The sequence below is a fragment of the Tursiops truncatus genome, chromosome 5 (assembly GCF_011762595.2).
Source record: "Tursiops truncatus isolate mTurTru1 chromosome 5, mTurTru1.mat.Y, whole genome shotgun sequence".
NCBI classification, from domain to species: Eukaryota; Metazoa; Chordata; class Mammalia; order Artiodactyla; family Delphinidae; genus Tursiops; species Tursiops truncatus.
In genome coordinates, this window is record NC_047038.1 from 105698569 (window position 1) to 105711451 (window position 12883).

Consider the following 12883-nt stretch of genomic DNA (forward strand, 5'->3'; position numbering starts at 1 on the left):
TATTGCTAAATCAGCCTCAATTAAAAGTGCAACTTAAGGGGTTTCCCTGGTGGCGCAGTGGTTGAGAGTCTGCCTGCCGATGCAGGGGATGCGGGTTCGTGTCCCGGTCCGGGAAGATCCCACATGCCGCGGAGCGGCTGGGCCCGTGAGCCATGGCCGCTGAGCTTGTGCGTCCGGAGCCTGTGCTCCACAACGGGAGAGGCCACAACAGTGAGAGGCCTGCGTATAGCAAAAAAAAAAAAAAAAAAGTGCAAATTAAGATAACTCTGCAGTATTATTTCATAATGATTAAATTAATGACAACAAAAACGCAAATTATTATGAAACCCAGTGTTGGGAAAGATTCAAAGAAGCCCACTCTTCACAGTGCCAAGGACAGGACAAGTTGGTACTTTTTCTTGAAGGCAACCAAATACAGAATAAAAGCCATAAAAATGATTATACCTTTTGACACAGTAATATTCTTGGAAATTTATTTTGAGAAAATCATTTTAAATGAAAAATATTTTACAAGATATTTATGGCAATGTTATTTGTGATAGCTCCAAACTGGAAACACCCGAAATAAATCCACTAACATGGAAATGGCAACGATAACTATGATAGATTTGGTGAAAAACTACTCAGTACAGTGAGAAATATATAAAAGGTTTTTAAAATACTGTACAGAGAAAAAAGTACACACACGTGAGGCTGGAGCAAAAGGAACTTCTAGGCAATAAAGCCGGGAAAGGGTGGCGGACAGTGTTTCTTTTGGGCAGAACATGGGGACTGTGAAGTGGGAAGGGAGGTGCAGCTCCACTTGGAAAGGTGTAAGTGGCAGGATCAACAAGCACATGGCGCGTGGATTGAAACACAAACCAAGACCTGAAACTGTAGGAGAGGAGGTGTGTGAGGGGTGAATTTGGTAACCTCAGTGGGCAAGGGGATCAGTGGTCGGTCCTCTCTCTGCCCCTCCAGTGAGCAGATAATCCAAGGCACCTCTGAAGGAGGAAGCCGGTATGCAGGTCAGTGTCTTCGAGGGAGAAGGGATCTGAACAGGAAATGGCTAAGACTGTCCTAGTTGTCAAAGGAAGTTGACGTAATGAAGACAGGACTCTGGGAAAATGTTGCTCAATTATTAAGACCTAACACTTCAAATCACCTCTGAAAAAAAAAGCCGGGGTGGTATCTTAAAACCAACAGGTAAGAGGTCAAGAGGATTACATGGAATAATACGTGCAAAAGCACTGTGCCAACTGAGAAATGCTTGGTAAGTACTTCCTCTGAAGACTAGGGCTTCATTCTAAGGAAGAAGCCTGCAAAGTTAGCCAGTATGTTCTTAACTCTAATCGTAAATCAATAGATGACTTTATAAATCCTTACAGTTTTAGTTTTGACCAAGTAGTGGTAAAATCATATGCTTGTATCTTCACCATTTAACCATGTTGACTCTTTTCAAGAGATTCCTGGTGATCTCTAAGCTAGCCATACTTAAATTGATTGAGTGAATTAGAGAAATAATCTAAAACGCCAAATCAACTATGATTGGCTCCATGATGTTCGTATTCTGCGTGTTTTATGTGGACAAATTTTTTTAATTCTTTATTGAATTTGTTACAATATTGCTTCTGCTTTATGTTTTGGCTTTTTGGCCACAAGGCACTTGGGATCTTAGCTCCCCAACCAGGGATCGAACCCGCACCCCTACATTGGAAGGCGAAGTCCTAACCACCGGACCACCAAGGAAGTCCCTATATTCTGAATATTTTAAATCCAACACCACTCATTCATTCATTCATTCATTCATCCAGGTCAATCTGGAGAGAAGTGCTGTGTCTGTGTAAGCAGGGTAAACTATAAGGCAATAGGAAGTTACAGAACACTATAGACTTTAGGGAAAGAGAAATACGAAAGCAGGGATACGTTATACAAATTGTCCTTTCTGCTGATCAAAATGAGTAAATAACTTACATCTTTGCAAAAGACAACATTTGATCTTTCTTGCTAAGCTTATCATGCGGCCTCACAACGCCTGCTGAATTACGCTCGCTGCATGCTTGCACTTACACGCACTTACGTGTTTCCTTAATGTTCAGCTCACCAGGGCCAAGACTCAGCTTCTACTTCTGCCTGAGAGATATCAAGTTTCACTCCTGTTGTCTGAATCTTCTATACCTCCCCCCAACCCACCCACCTTCTGTGCCTTATTAAAATGAACACTTTCTTTTGATTTTCTTCTTGGGACCACTGGGTCTAGGTTTTTTTCCCTACTGTTGTCAAACATCACCTGTGTCTTTAAGCCCAGTGTCTGAAGGGATAGAGCAGCACTTCTAGCTGAAAAAGGCAGTCATCTTGATTTGATACCGGTTTATCCTTGTGAGGAAAGTACCGTTTCATTTTTGATGGCCTTAATTTAGCATTTATCCTGGGGGTTGGGTTTTGTGTTGCCTTTACGCGCGCGCGCACACACACACACACACACACACACACACAGACACACAGAGCCTGGTTCTTTTTAGGCACCTCTCCAGCTGTGAGTTTAGCAAGCCTTCCTGCTAATGGGGAGACAGACAGAATTACTGCTCCAAACGTTCCCCTGCCACTGATCCAGAACATGTGTTATCATATCACACGCTCTAAATTGATTCCGAATCCCTGCCAACAGGGCACAGTCTGCATTCCAAATACCTAAGGCCCTGAGACAGTGAGCTGTAAAACAGAAATAGGCCATGCTTCCTTCTTTAATTTGATGTAAGCATGAGTAAGTTTGCCAAACATATTTGATTTTTAGAATTTTTTTTTTCCTGAAAACATAGAGCAGCCCACAAAATCTCTATACCTTAGTGACAATAGACTTTATCCTGAAAGTCCCCAGCCCCCCAATTCTTAATGTCACTTCCAATCTCTTGGTGAAGGGTGGTTAACAGGAAATAGGGCAAGACTGAGGGGAGCTCACATTTAAGATAATAAAGTGACTCTCATTCAACTGGTGAGAGACGTAAACAGTCTGGCTATGATGGTCTCCTGGGAGTAGAGGTCTAGGATTTCAAATGGTATATAAACAGTTGCAGAATCTCTGCAATTACTCTGGAAATGAACTCCTAGTCCAGATGGCAATGTAAGGAATAATCACCTATTTTCAGTCCTGTGCTATCCCGTATGTATGACCTGAGCTACTGTCAATTTATTTCTTGTTCAGAATAATTGTGTAGATTATCGAACAAATATCGCTAAAACTTCTTTTTATTTTTGTGAGTCTTGAGGACTGAAGAGTGGGAGTTGGGAAAAGAAAGAGTAAGTGTCACTAGGAACCTGGCATTGGGAACATCCTGGGGATAAGTAGGGCAGCTGGTTGATCTCAGAAGTTCTGAGTCCCAACTTGGTTACCATGGTCATACCATTCCACCCCATAATTTCACCTGGCAAGGTCTCCATTGTGTCATCACTCCTGAACACTACCCCATCCCACTCTTCTTTGATCCAACTCTTCCTCACTAGATCCTAAGAGATAGCCACATAAGCAGACATAGGTACAGGGAGTTAATACTTTGTGACAAATGGGATAATGCCAGAGGGTGAATTGCCAGGAAAGTACTCAAACATTATAGAAGTGGGTTCTGCATATTTATGACTTAAATTTCATTGTGTATGGAAGAGTGGTAGTATCATGTTGGCATGGCTTGGTTTTCCCCAAATGTATCAGCTAGTGCTAACTAATAAATAAAATCTGACTAGCTGCACAATTACCCCAGCTGATTTTCAGGTTTCTCTGGCATAATGAAGACATTGCTCTGCTAGCCTTCAGGAGGCCTGGCTTCCAGGACCAGCTTATGGTCCCCCAGCTGAGTGATTTCCACTCACACCCTCGAGTTCTTTTGTTTAATTTTTATTTTATATTGGAGTATAGTTGATTTACAATGTTGTGTTAGTTTCAGGTGTACAGCAAAGTGATTCAATTATACATATACATATATCCATTCTTCCAGATTCTTTTCCCATCTAGGTTATTATAGAATATTGAGTAGAGTTCCCTGTACCATATGGTAGGTCCTTGTTGTTTATCTATATAGTAGTATGTATATGTTAATCTCAAACTCCTCTAATTTATCCCTCCCCCCACCTTTCCCCTTTGGTAACCATAAGTTTTTTCAAAGTCCATGGGTCTGTTTCTGTTTTGTAAATAAATTCATTTGTATCTTTTTTTTTTAGATTTCACATATAAGTGACATCACATGATATTTGTATTCCTCTGTCTGACTTACTTCACTTAGTATGATAATCTCTAGGTCCATCCATGTTGCTAATCGCTAGGTCCATCCATGTTGCTGCAAATAGTATTATTTCATTCTTTTTTATGGCTGAGTAATATTCCATTGTATATATGTACCACATCTTCTTTATCCATTCCTCTGTCAATGGACATTTAGGTTCCTTCCATGTCTTGTTGAGTGCTCTGGTTCTTTAACAGCAAGATGGAGGAGTTGGGCTGGTGTTGCACCCTGAAGCTCTTTCCTAGGTCTGAAGTTCAATGATCCTTTTCCTTACTGGTCTTTTCTTCTCTGAGATTAAAGATTTAACTGTACATTTCTAGATTGATTTGTTTGATATTGCTAATTTCAAACCTTTAAGAAATGAAAACAATAATGTTTGAAGGAGGAGTGTATATTCTCAAAATAAAGGAATTCAAACTTTATTATACAATTTTTTTTATAAAACTGATTTTATTTTTTTAATTTATTTTATTTATCTTTGGCTGCATTGGGTCTTCGTTGCTACACGTGGGCTTTCTCTAGTTGCGATGAGCAGGGGCTACTCTTCATTGCGGTGTGCAGGCTTCTCATTGTGGTGGCTTCTCTTGTTGTGGAACACGGACCCTAGACACGTGGGCCTCAGTGGTTGTGGCACACAGGCTCAGTAGTTGTGGTGCACGAGCTTTAGAGCACAGGCTCAGCAGTTGTGGTGCACAGGCTTAGTTGCTCCATGGCTTGTGGGATCTTCCCGGACCAGGGTTCAAACCCATGTCCCCTGCATTGGCAGGTGGATTCTTAACCACTGCATGACCAGAGCAGCCCTATACAATTTTTTAAAGGTATAATTATGTCTGTTTGGGAGAGGCAATACATAAGATTATAATAGGAAAGAATGATTCACGTCTGTTTAAGTATAATAGGTGTTTTCATTTCCTGAAAAGTCAAATTATGAACCATCTTATAAAACTAGATTTAAAGTCTATGGCAACAAAAGTGGATTCTTCTTCAGTATCAAGACATAAGTCTACATATTTTTTAATTTATTTGTTTATTTATTTTTGGCTGCATTGGGTTTTTGTTGCTGCACGTGGACTCTCTCTAGTTGCGGCAAGCGGCACATGGGCTCAGTAGTTGTGGCTCGCGGGCTCCAGAGCGCAGGCTCAGCAGTTGTGGCGCACAGGCGTAGTTGCTCCGCGGCATGTGGGGTCTTCCCGGACCAGTGCTCGAACCCGTGTCCCCCGCATTGGCAGGCAGACCCTTAACCACTGCGCACCAGGGAAGTCCAAGTCTACATATTTAAAGTCCCCCTGGAGGAATGTTCTCCTATGTTTATTTCTCTGTATCCTGTTACAACAGATATCATGATCAGCACTTTGCTATAAAAGCCACTGACCGTAAGTATTTGAATTCATTGACCTGGGTCCCAACCCAGAATATTGGAACTCTCTGGAAGGAAGGAGATCTGCTTTAGTTGATTGTGAGATGAGAATATTTAAGAGCCATTTGAAAAAGGGCTGGAGGGGGCTTCCCCGGTGGCGCAGTGGTTGAGAGTCCGCCTGCCGATGCAGGGGACGCGGGTTCGTGCCCCGATCCGGGAGGATCCCACATGCCGCGGAGCGGCTGGGCCCGTGAGTCATGGCCGCTGAGCCTGCGCATCCGGAGCCTGTGCTCCACAACGGGAGAGGCCACAGCAGTGAGAGGCCCGCGTACCGCAAAAAAAAAAAAAAAAAAAAGTGAAAAAGGGCTGGAGAACTTTCTCCTGTGTAACCTGGAACAGGAGCCAGTTGGTGGTGGTGCAGTGGCAGACAGGGACAGACAATTTTCAGTAGGGAGGTCAAGGTGGGCCTCAATAAAAAGATGACATTTGAGCAGGAGTTAACTTTGCAACTAGCTGGAGGAAGAATATTCCAGGCAGAGTATACCCTGTGGCAGGAGTGTGCCTGTGGAAAGCCAGTGTGGCCGGAGCAATGTGAGATGGAACATTTGGAAGATGCGATCAGAGGGCAGAATGTCAGGCAGAGTAAGCACTGCCTCCTGGGCCATTGTCAAGACTTTGAAATGTACTTTTACTTTGCGGAAAGATGGGGAGTCAGGAAAGGCTTTCGGCAGAATGACCTGATCTGATGGACATTTCGGGGGGATCCCTCTGGCGGCAGTGTTGAGAGTAGACTGTCCGAGGGCAGCGATGCAACAATCAGACTGGGGGCTAAACGGGTCACCTAGTCTAGAGATTATTAGTGACTTGCAGCAGGTGAGAGCAGGGGAGGGACTCAGAGGTAGTGAGATTCCAGATCTGTTTTGGTTTTTTTTTTGCAGCACGCAGGACTCCCACTGTTGTGGCCTCTCCCATTGCAGAGCACAGGCTCCGGACGCGCAGGCTCAGTGGCCATGGCTCACGGGCCCAGCTGCTCCGCGGCAGGTGGGATCTTCCTGGACCGGGGCACGAACCTGTGTCCCCTGCATCGGCAGGCGGACTCTCAACCACTGCACCACCAGGGAAGCCCCAGATCTGTTTTAAGAGTCAAGAAGATTTCCTGACTTAGATTGTTTGTGAGATGTGAATTTTAAAAACGGAGCCAAGAATGATTCCAAGCGACCCCAAGAGTGGAGTCGCCATCAGCTGAGATGGTGGTAAAATAAAACTTCCAACTCCTCCACAAATCTGTATTTTTCCTTGCTTTAAAAAACCGTCAGGACGAGGGGAAGATGGCGGAAGAGTAAGACGCGGAGATCACTTTCCTCCCCACACCAGAAATACACATACACGTGGAACACGTGTTCCTACAGAACACCTACTGAACGCTGGCAGAAGACCTCAGACCTCCCAAAAGGCAAGAAAGTCCCCAGTTACCTGAGTAGGGCAAAAGAAAAAAGAATAAACAGAGACAAAAGGATAGGGACGGGACCTGCACCAGTGGGAGGGAGCTGTGAAGGGGGAAAGGTTTCCACACACTAGGAAGCCCCTTTGCGGGCGGAGACTGCGGGTGGTGGAGGGGGACAGCTTTGGGCCGCGGAGAAGAGCTCAGCAACAGGGGTGCAGAGGGTAAAGCGGGGAGATTCCCGCACACAGGATCAGTGCCGACCGGCACTCACCAGCCCGAGAGGCTTGTCTGCTCACCCGCCGCGGGGCGGGGGGGGGGGGGTTGCTGGGAGCTGAGGCTCGGCCTTCAGGGAGAGGTCGGAGCGCAGGGAGAGGACTGGGGTTGGCAGCGTGAACACAGCCAGCAGGGGGTTAGTGCACCACCGCTAGCCGGGAGGGAGTCTGGGGAAAAGTCTAGACCTGCCGAAGAGGCAAGAGACTTTTTCTTCCCTCTTTGTTTCCTGGTGTGCGAGGAGAGGGGATTAAGAGCGCTGCTTAAAGGAGCTCCAGAGACGGGTGCGAGCCGCAGCTAAAAGTGCGGACCCCAGAGATGGGCATAAGACGCTAAGGCTGCTTCAGCCACCACCAAGAAGCCTGTGTGCGAGCACAGGTCACTATCCACACCCCCCTTCCGGGGAGCCTGTGCAGCCCGCCACTGCCGGGGTCCCGGGATCCAGGGACAACTTCCCCGGGAGAACGCACGGCGCGCCTCAGGCTGGGGCAACGTCACGCCGTCCTCTGCCGCAGCAGGCCTGCCCCGCACTCCGTGCCCCTCCCTCCCCCCCCCCCCCCCAGAGTGAGCCAGAGCCCCCGAAGCAGCTGCTTCTTTAACCCCATCCTGTCTGAGCGAAGAACAGACGCCCTCCGGAGACCTACACGCAGAGGCGGGGCCAAATCCAAAGCTGAGCCCCGGGAGCTGTGAGAACAAAGACGAGAAAGGGAAATCTCTCCCAGCAGCCTCAGAAGCAGCGGATTAAAGCTCCACAATCAACGTGATGTACCCTGCGTCTGTGGAATACATGAATAGACAACGAATCATCCCAAATTGAGGAGGTGGATTTTGAGAGCAAGGTTTATGATTTTTTCCCCTTTTCCTCTTTTTGTGAGTGTGTCTGTGTATGCTTCTGTGGGAGATTTTGTCTGTATAGCTTTGCTTCCACCATTTGTCCTACGGTTGTATCTGTCCGTTTTTCTTTTCTTAATAATTATTTTTTAATATAATAATTTTATATTTTATCTTATTTTATTTTATCTTCTTTCTTTCCTTCCTTCCTTCCTCCCTCCCATCTGTCTTTCTTTCTTTCTTTCTTTTTTTCTTTCTTTCTTCTTTTTCTCCCTTTTATTCTGAGCTGTGTGGATGAAAGGCTCTTGGGGCCCCAGCCAGGAGTCAGTGCGGTGCCTCTGAGGTGGGAGAGCCAACTTCAGGACACTGGTCCACAAGAGACCTCCCAGCTCCACATAATATCAAACGGCAAAAATCTCCCAGAGATTTCCATCTCAACACCAGCACCCAGCTTCACTCAACCACCAGCAAGCTACAGTGCTGGACACCCTATGCCAAACAACTAGCAAAACAGGAACACAACCCCACCCATTAGCACAGAGGCTGCCTAAAATCATAATAAGTCCACAGACACACCAAAACACACCACCAGACGTGGACCTGCCCACCAGAAAGACAAGATCCAGCCTCATCCACCAGAACACAGGCACTAGTCCCCTCCATCAGGAAGCCAACACAACCCACTGAACCAACTCTAGCCCCTCGGGACAGACACCAAAAACAACGGGAACTACGAACCTGCAGCCTGCAAAAAGGAGACCCCCAAACACAGTAAGATAAGCAAAATGAGAAGACAGAAAAACACACAGCAGATGAAGGAGCAAGATAAAAACCCACCAGACCTAACAAATGAAGAGGAAATAGGCAGTCTACCTGAAAAAGAATTCAGAATAATGATAGTAAAGATGATCCAAAATCTTGGAAACAGAATACACAAAATGCAAGAAACATTTAACAAGGACTTAGAAGAACTAAAGATGAAACAAGCAACGATGAACAACACAATAAATGAAATTAAAAATACTCTAGATGGGATCAATAGCAGAATAACTGAGGCAGAAGAATGATAAGTGACCTGGAAGATAAAATAGTGGAAATAACTACTGCAGAACAGAATAAAGAAAAAAGAATGAAAAGAACTGAGGACAGTCTCAGAGACCTCTGGAACAACATTAAACGCACCAACATTCGAATTATATGGGTTCCAGAAGAAGAAGAGAAAAAGAAAGGGACTGAGAAAATATTTGAACAGATTATAGTTGAAAACTTTCCTAATATGGGAAAGGAAATATTTAATCAAGTCCAGGAAGCACACAGAGTCCCATACAGGATAAATTCAAGGAGAAATATGCCAAGACACATATTAATCAAACTGTCAAAAATTAAATACAGGGCTTCCCTGGTGGCACAGTTGTTGAGAGTCCGTCTGCCGATGCAGGGGACACAGGTTCGTGCCCCGGTCTGGGAAGATCCCACATGCCACGGAGCGGCTAGGCCCGTGAGCCATTGCCACTGAGACTGCGCGTCCAGAGCCTGTGCTCCGCAATGGGAGAGGCCACAACGGTGAGAGGCCCATGTACTGCAAAAAAAATAAATAAATACAAAGAAAACATATTAAAAGCAGCAAGGGAAAAACAACAAATAACACACAAGGGAATCCCCCTAAGGTTAACAGCTGATCTTTCAGCAGAAACTCTGCAAGCCAGAAGAGACTGGCAGGACATATTTAAAGTGATGAAGGAGAAAAACCTGCAACCAAGATTACTCTACCCAGCAAGGATCTCATTCCGATTTTATGGAGCAATTAAAACCTTTACAGACAAGCAAAACCTGAGAGAGTTCAGCACCACCAAACCAGCTTTACAACAAATGCTAAAGGAACTTCTCTAGGCAAGAAACACAAGAGAAGGAAAAGACCTACAGTAACAAACCCAAAACAATTAAGAAAATGGGAATAGGAACATACATATTGATAATTACCTAAAATGTAAATGGACAAATGCTCCCACCAAAAGACACAGATTGGCTGAATGGATACAAAACCAAGACCCATATATATGCTGTCTACAAGAGACCCACTTCAGGCCTAGAGACACATACAGACTGAAAGTAAGGGGATGGAAAAAGATATTCCATGCAAATGGAAACCAAAAGAAAGCTGGAGTAGCAAGTCTCATATCAGACAAAATAGGCTTTAAAATAAAGACTATTAGAAGAGACAAAGAAGGACACTACATAATGATCAAGGGATCAATCCAAGAAGAAGATGTAAAAATTGTAAATATTTATGCACCCAACATAGCAGCACCTCAATACATAAGGCAAATACTAACAGCCATAAAAGGCGAAATCGACAGTAACACAATCATACTAGGGGACTTTAACACCCCACTTTCACCAATGTACACATCATCCAAAATGAAAATAAATAAGGAAACACAAGCTTTAAATGATACATTAAACAAGATGGACTTAATTGATATTAATAGGACATTCCATCCAAAAACAACAGAATACACATTTTTCTCAAGTGCTCATGGAACATTCTCCAGGATAGATCATATCTGGGTCACAAATCAAGCCTTGGTAAACTTAAGAAAATTGAAATTGTATGAAGTATCTTTTCCGACCACAGCGCTATGAGACTAGATATCAATTACAGGGAAAGATCTGTAAAAAATACAAACACATGTAGGCTAAACAATACACTACTTAATAATGAAGTGATCACTGAAGACATCAAAGAGGAAATAAAAAAATACCTAGAAACAAATGACAATGGAGACACGACGACCCCAAACCTATGGGATGCAGCAAAAGCAGTTCTAAGAGGGATGTTTATAGCAATAAAATTCTACCTTAAGAAAGAGGGAACATCTTGAATAAACAACCTAACCTTGCACCTAAAGCAATTAGAGAACGAAGAACAAAAAAAACCCCAAAGTTAGCAGAAGGAAAGAAATCATAAAAATCAAATCAGAAATAAATGAAAAAGAAATGAAGGAAACGATAGCAAAGATAAATAAAACTAAACGCTGGTTCTTTGAGAAGATAAACAAAATAAATAAACCATTAGCCAGAGTCATCAAGAAAAAAAGGGAGAAGACTCAAATCAATAGAATTAGAAATGAAAAAGGAGAAGTAACGACTGACACTGCAGAAATACAAGAGATCATAAGAGATTACTACAAGCAACTCCATGCCAATAAAATGGATAACCTGGAAGAAATGGACAAATTCTTAGAAATGCACAACCTGCTGAGACTGAACCAGGAAGAAATAGAAAATATGAACAGACCAATCACAAGCACTGAAATTGAAACTGTGATTAAAAATCTTCCAACAAACAAAAGCCCAGGACCAGATGGCTTCACAGGCGAACTCTATCAAACGTTTAGAGTAGAGCTAACACCTATCCTTCTCAAACTCTTCCAAAATATAGCAGAAGGAGGAACACTCCCAAACTCATTCTATGAGGCCACCATCACCCTGATACCAAAACGAGACAAGGATGTCACAAAGAAAGAAAACTACAGGCCAATATCACTGATGGACATAGATGCAAAAATCCTCAACAAAATACTAGCAAACAGAATCCGAAAGCACATTAAAAGGATCATACACCATGATCAAGTGGGATTTATTCCAGGAATGCAAGGATTCTTCAATATACGCAAATCAATCAACATGATACACCATATTAACAAGTTGAAGGAGAAAAACCATATGGTCATCTCAATAGATGCAGAGAAAGCTTTTGACAAAATTCAACACCCATTTATGATAAAAACCCTGCAGAAAGTAGGCATAGAGGGAACTTTCCTCAACATAATGAAGGCCATATATGACAAACCCACAGCCAACATCGTCCTCAATGGTGAAAAACTGAAAGCATTTCCACTAAGATCAGGAACAAGACAAGGTTGCCCACTCTCACCACTCTTATTCAACATAGTTTTGATCAGAGAAGAAAAGGAAATAAAAGGAATCCAAATTGGAAAAGAAGTAGTAAAGCTGTCACTATTTGCAGATGACATGATACTATACACAGAGAAACCTAAAGATGCTACCAGTGAACTACTAGATCTAATCAATGAATTTGGTAAAGTAGCAGGATACAAAATTAATGCACAGAAATCACTGGCATTCCTATGCACTAATGATGAAGACTCTGAACGTGAAATCAAGAAAACACTCCCATTTACTATTGCAACAAAAAGAATAAAATATCTAGGAATAAACCTACCTAAGGAGACAAAAGACGTGTATGCAGAAAATTACAAGACACTGATGAAAGAAATTAAAGCCGATACAAACAGATGGAGAGATATACCATGTTCTTGGATTGGAAGAATCAACATTGTGAAAATGACTCTACTACCCAAAGCAATCTACAGATTCAATGCAGTCCCTATGAAACTACCACTGGCATTTTTCACAGAACAAGAAAAAAAAATTCACAATTTGTATGGAAACACAAAGGACCCCGAATAGCCAAAGCAATCTTTAGAACAAAAAACGGAGCTGGAGGAATCAGGCTCCCTGACTTCAGACTACACTACAAAGCTACAGTAATCAAGACAGTATGGTACTGGCACAAAAACAGAAAGATAGATCAATGGAACAGGATAGAAAGCCCAAAGATAAACCCACGCACATATGGTCACCTTATCTTTGATAAAGGAGGCAGGAATATACAGTGGAGAAAGGACAGCCTCTTCAATAAGT

At 43.3% G+C, this 12883-nt stretch overlaps 1 protein-coding gene across 1 annotated transcript in view; it reads right to left on the reverse strand.

The window, feature by feature from the left end:
* Positions 1-12883, reverse strand: part of MND1 (meiotic nuclear divisions 1) — a 125902-nt gene continuing 113019 nt past the window's right edge. Inside the window, exon 8 of the mRNA XM_073805484.1 lies at positions 1-219. Coding sequence (XP_073661585.1) covers positions 17-219 — 203 coding nt within the window. The 3' untranslated portion in view covers positions 1-16. The remainder of the gene's footprint in view (positions 220-12883) is intronic.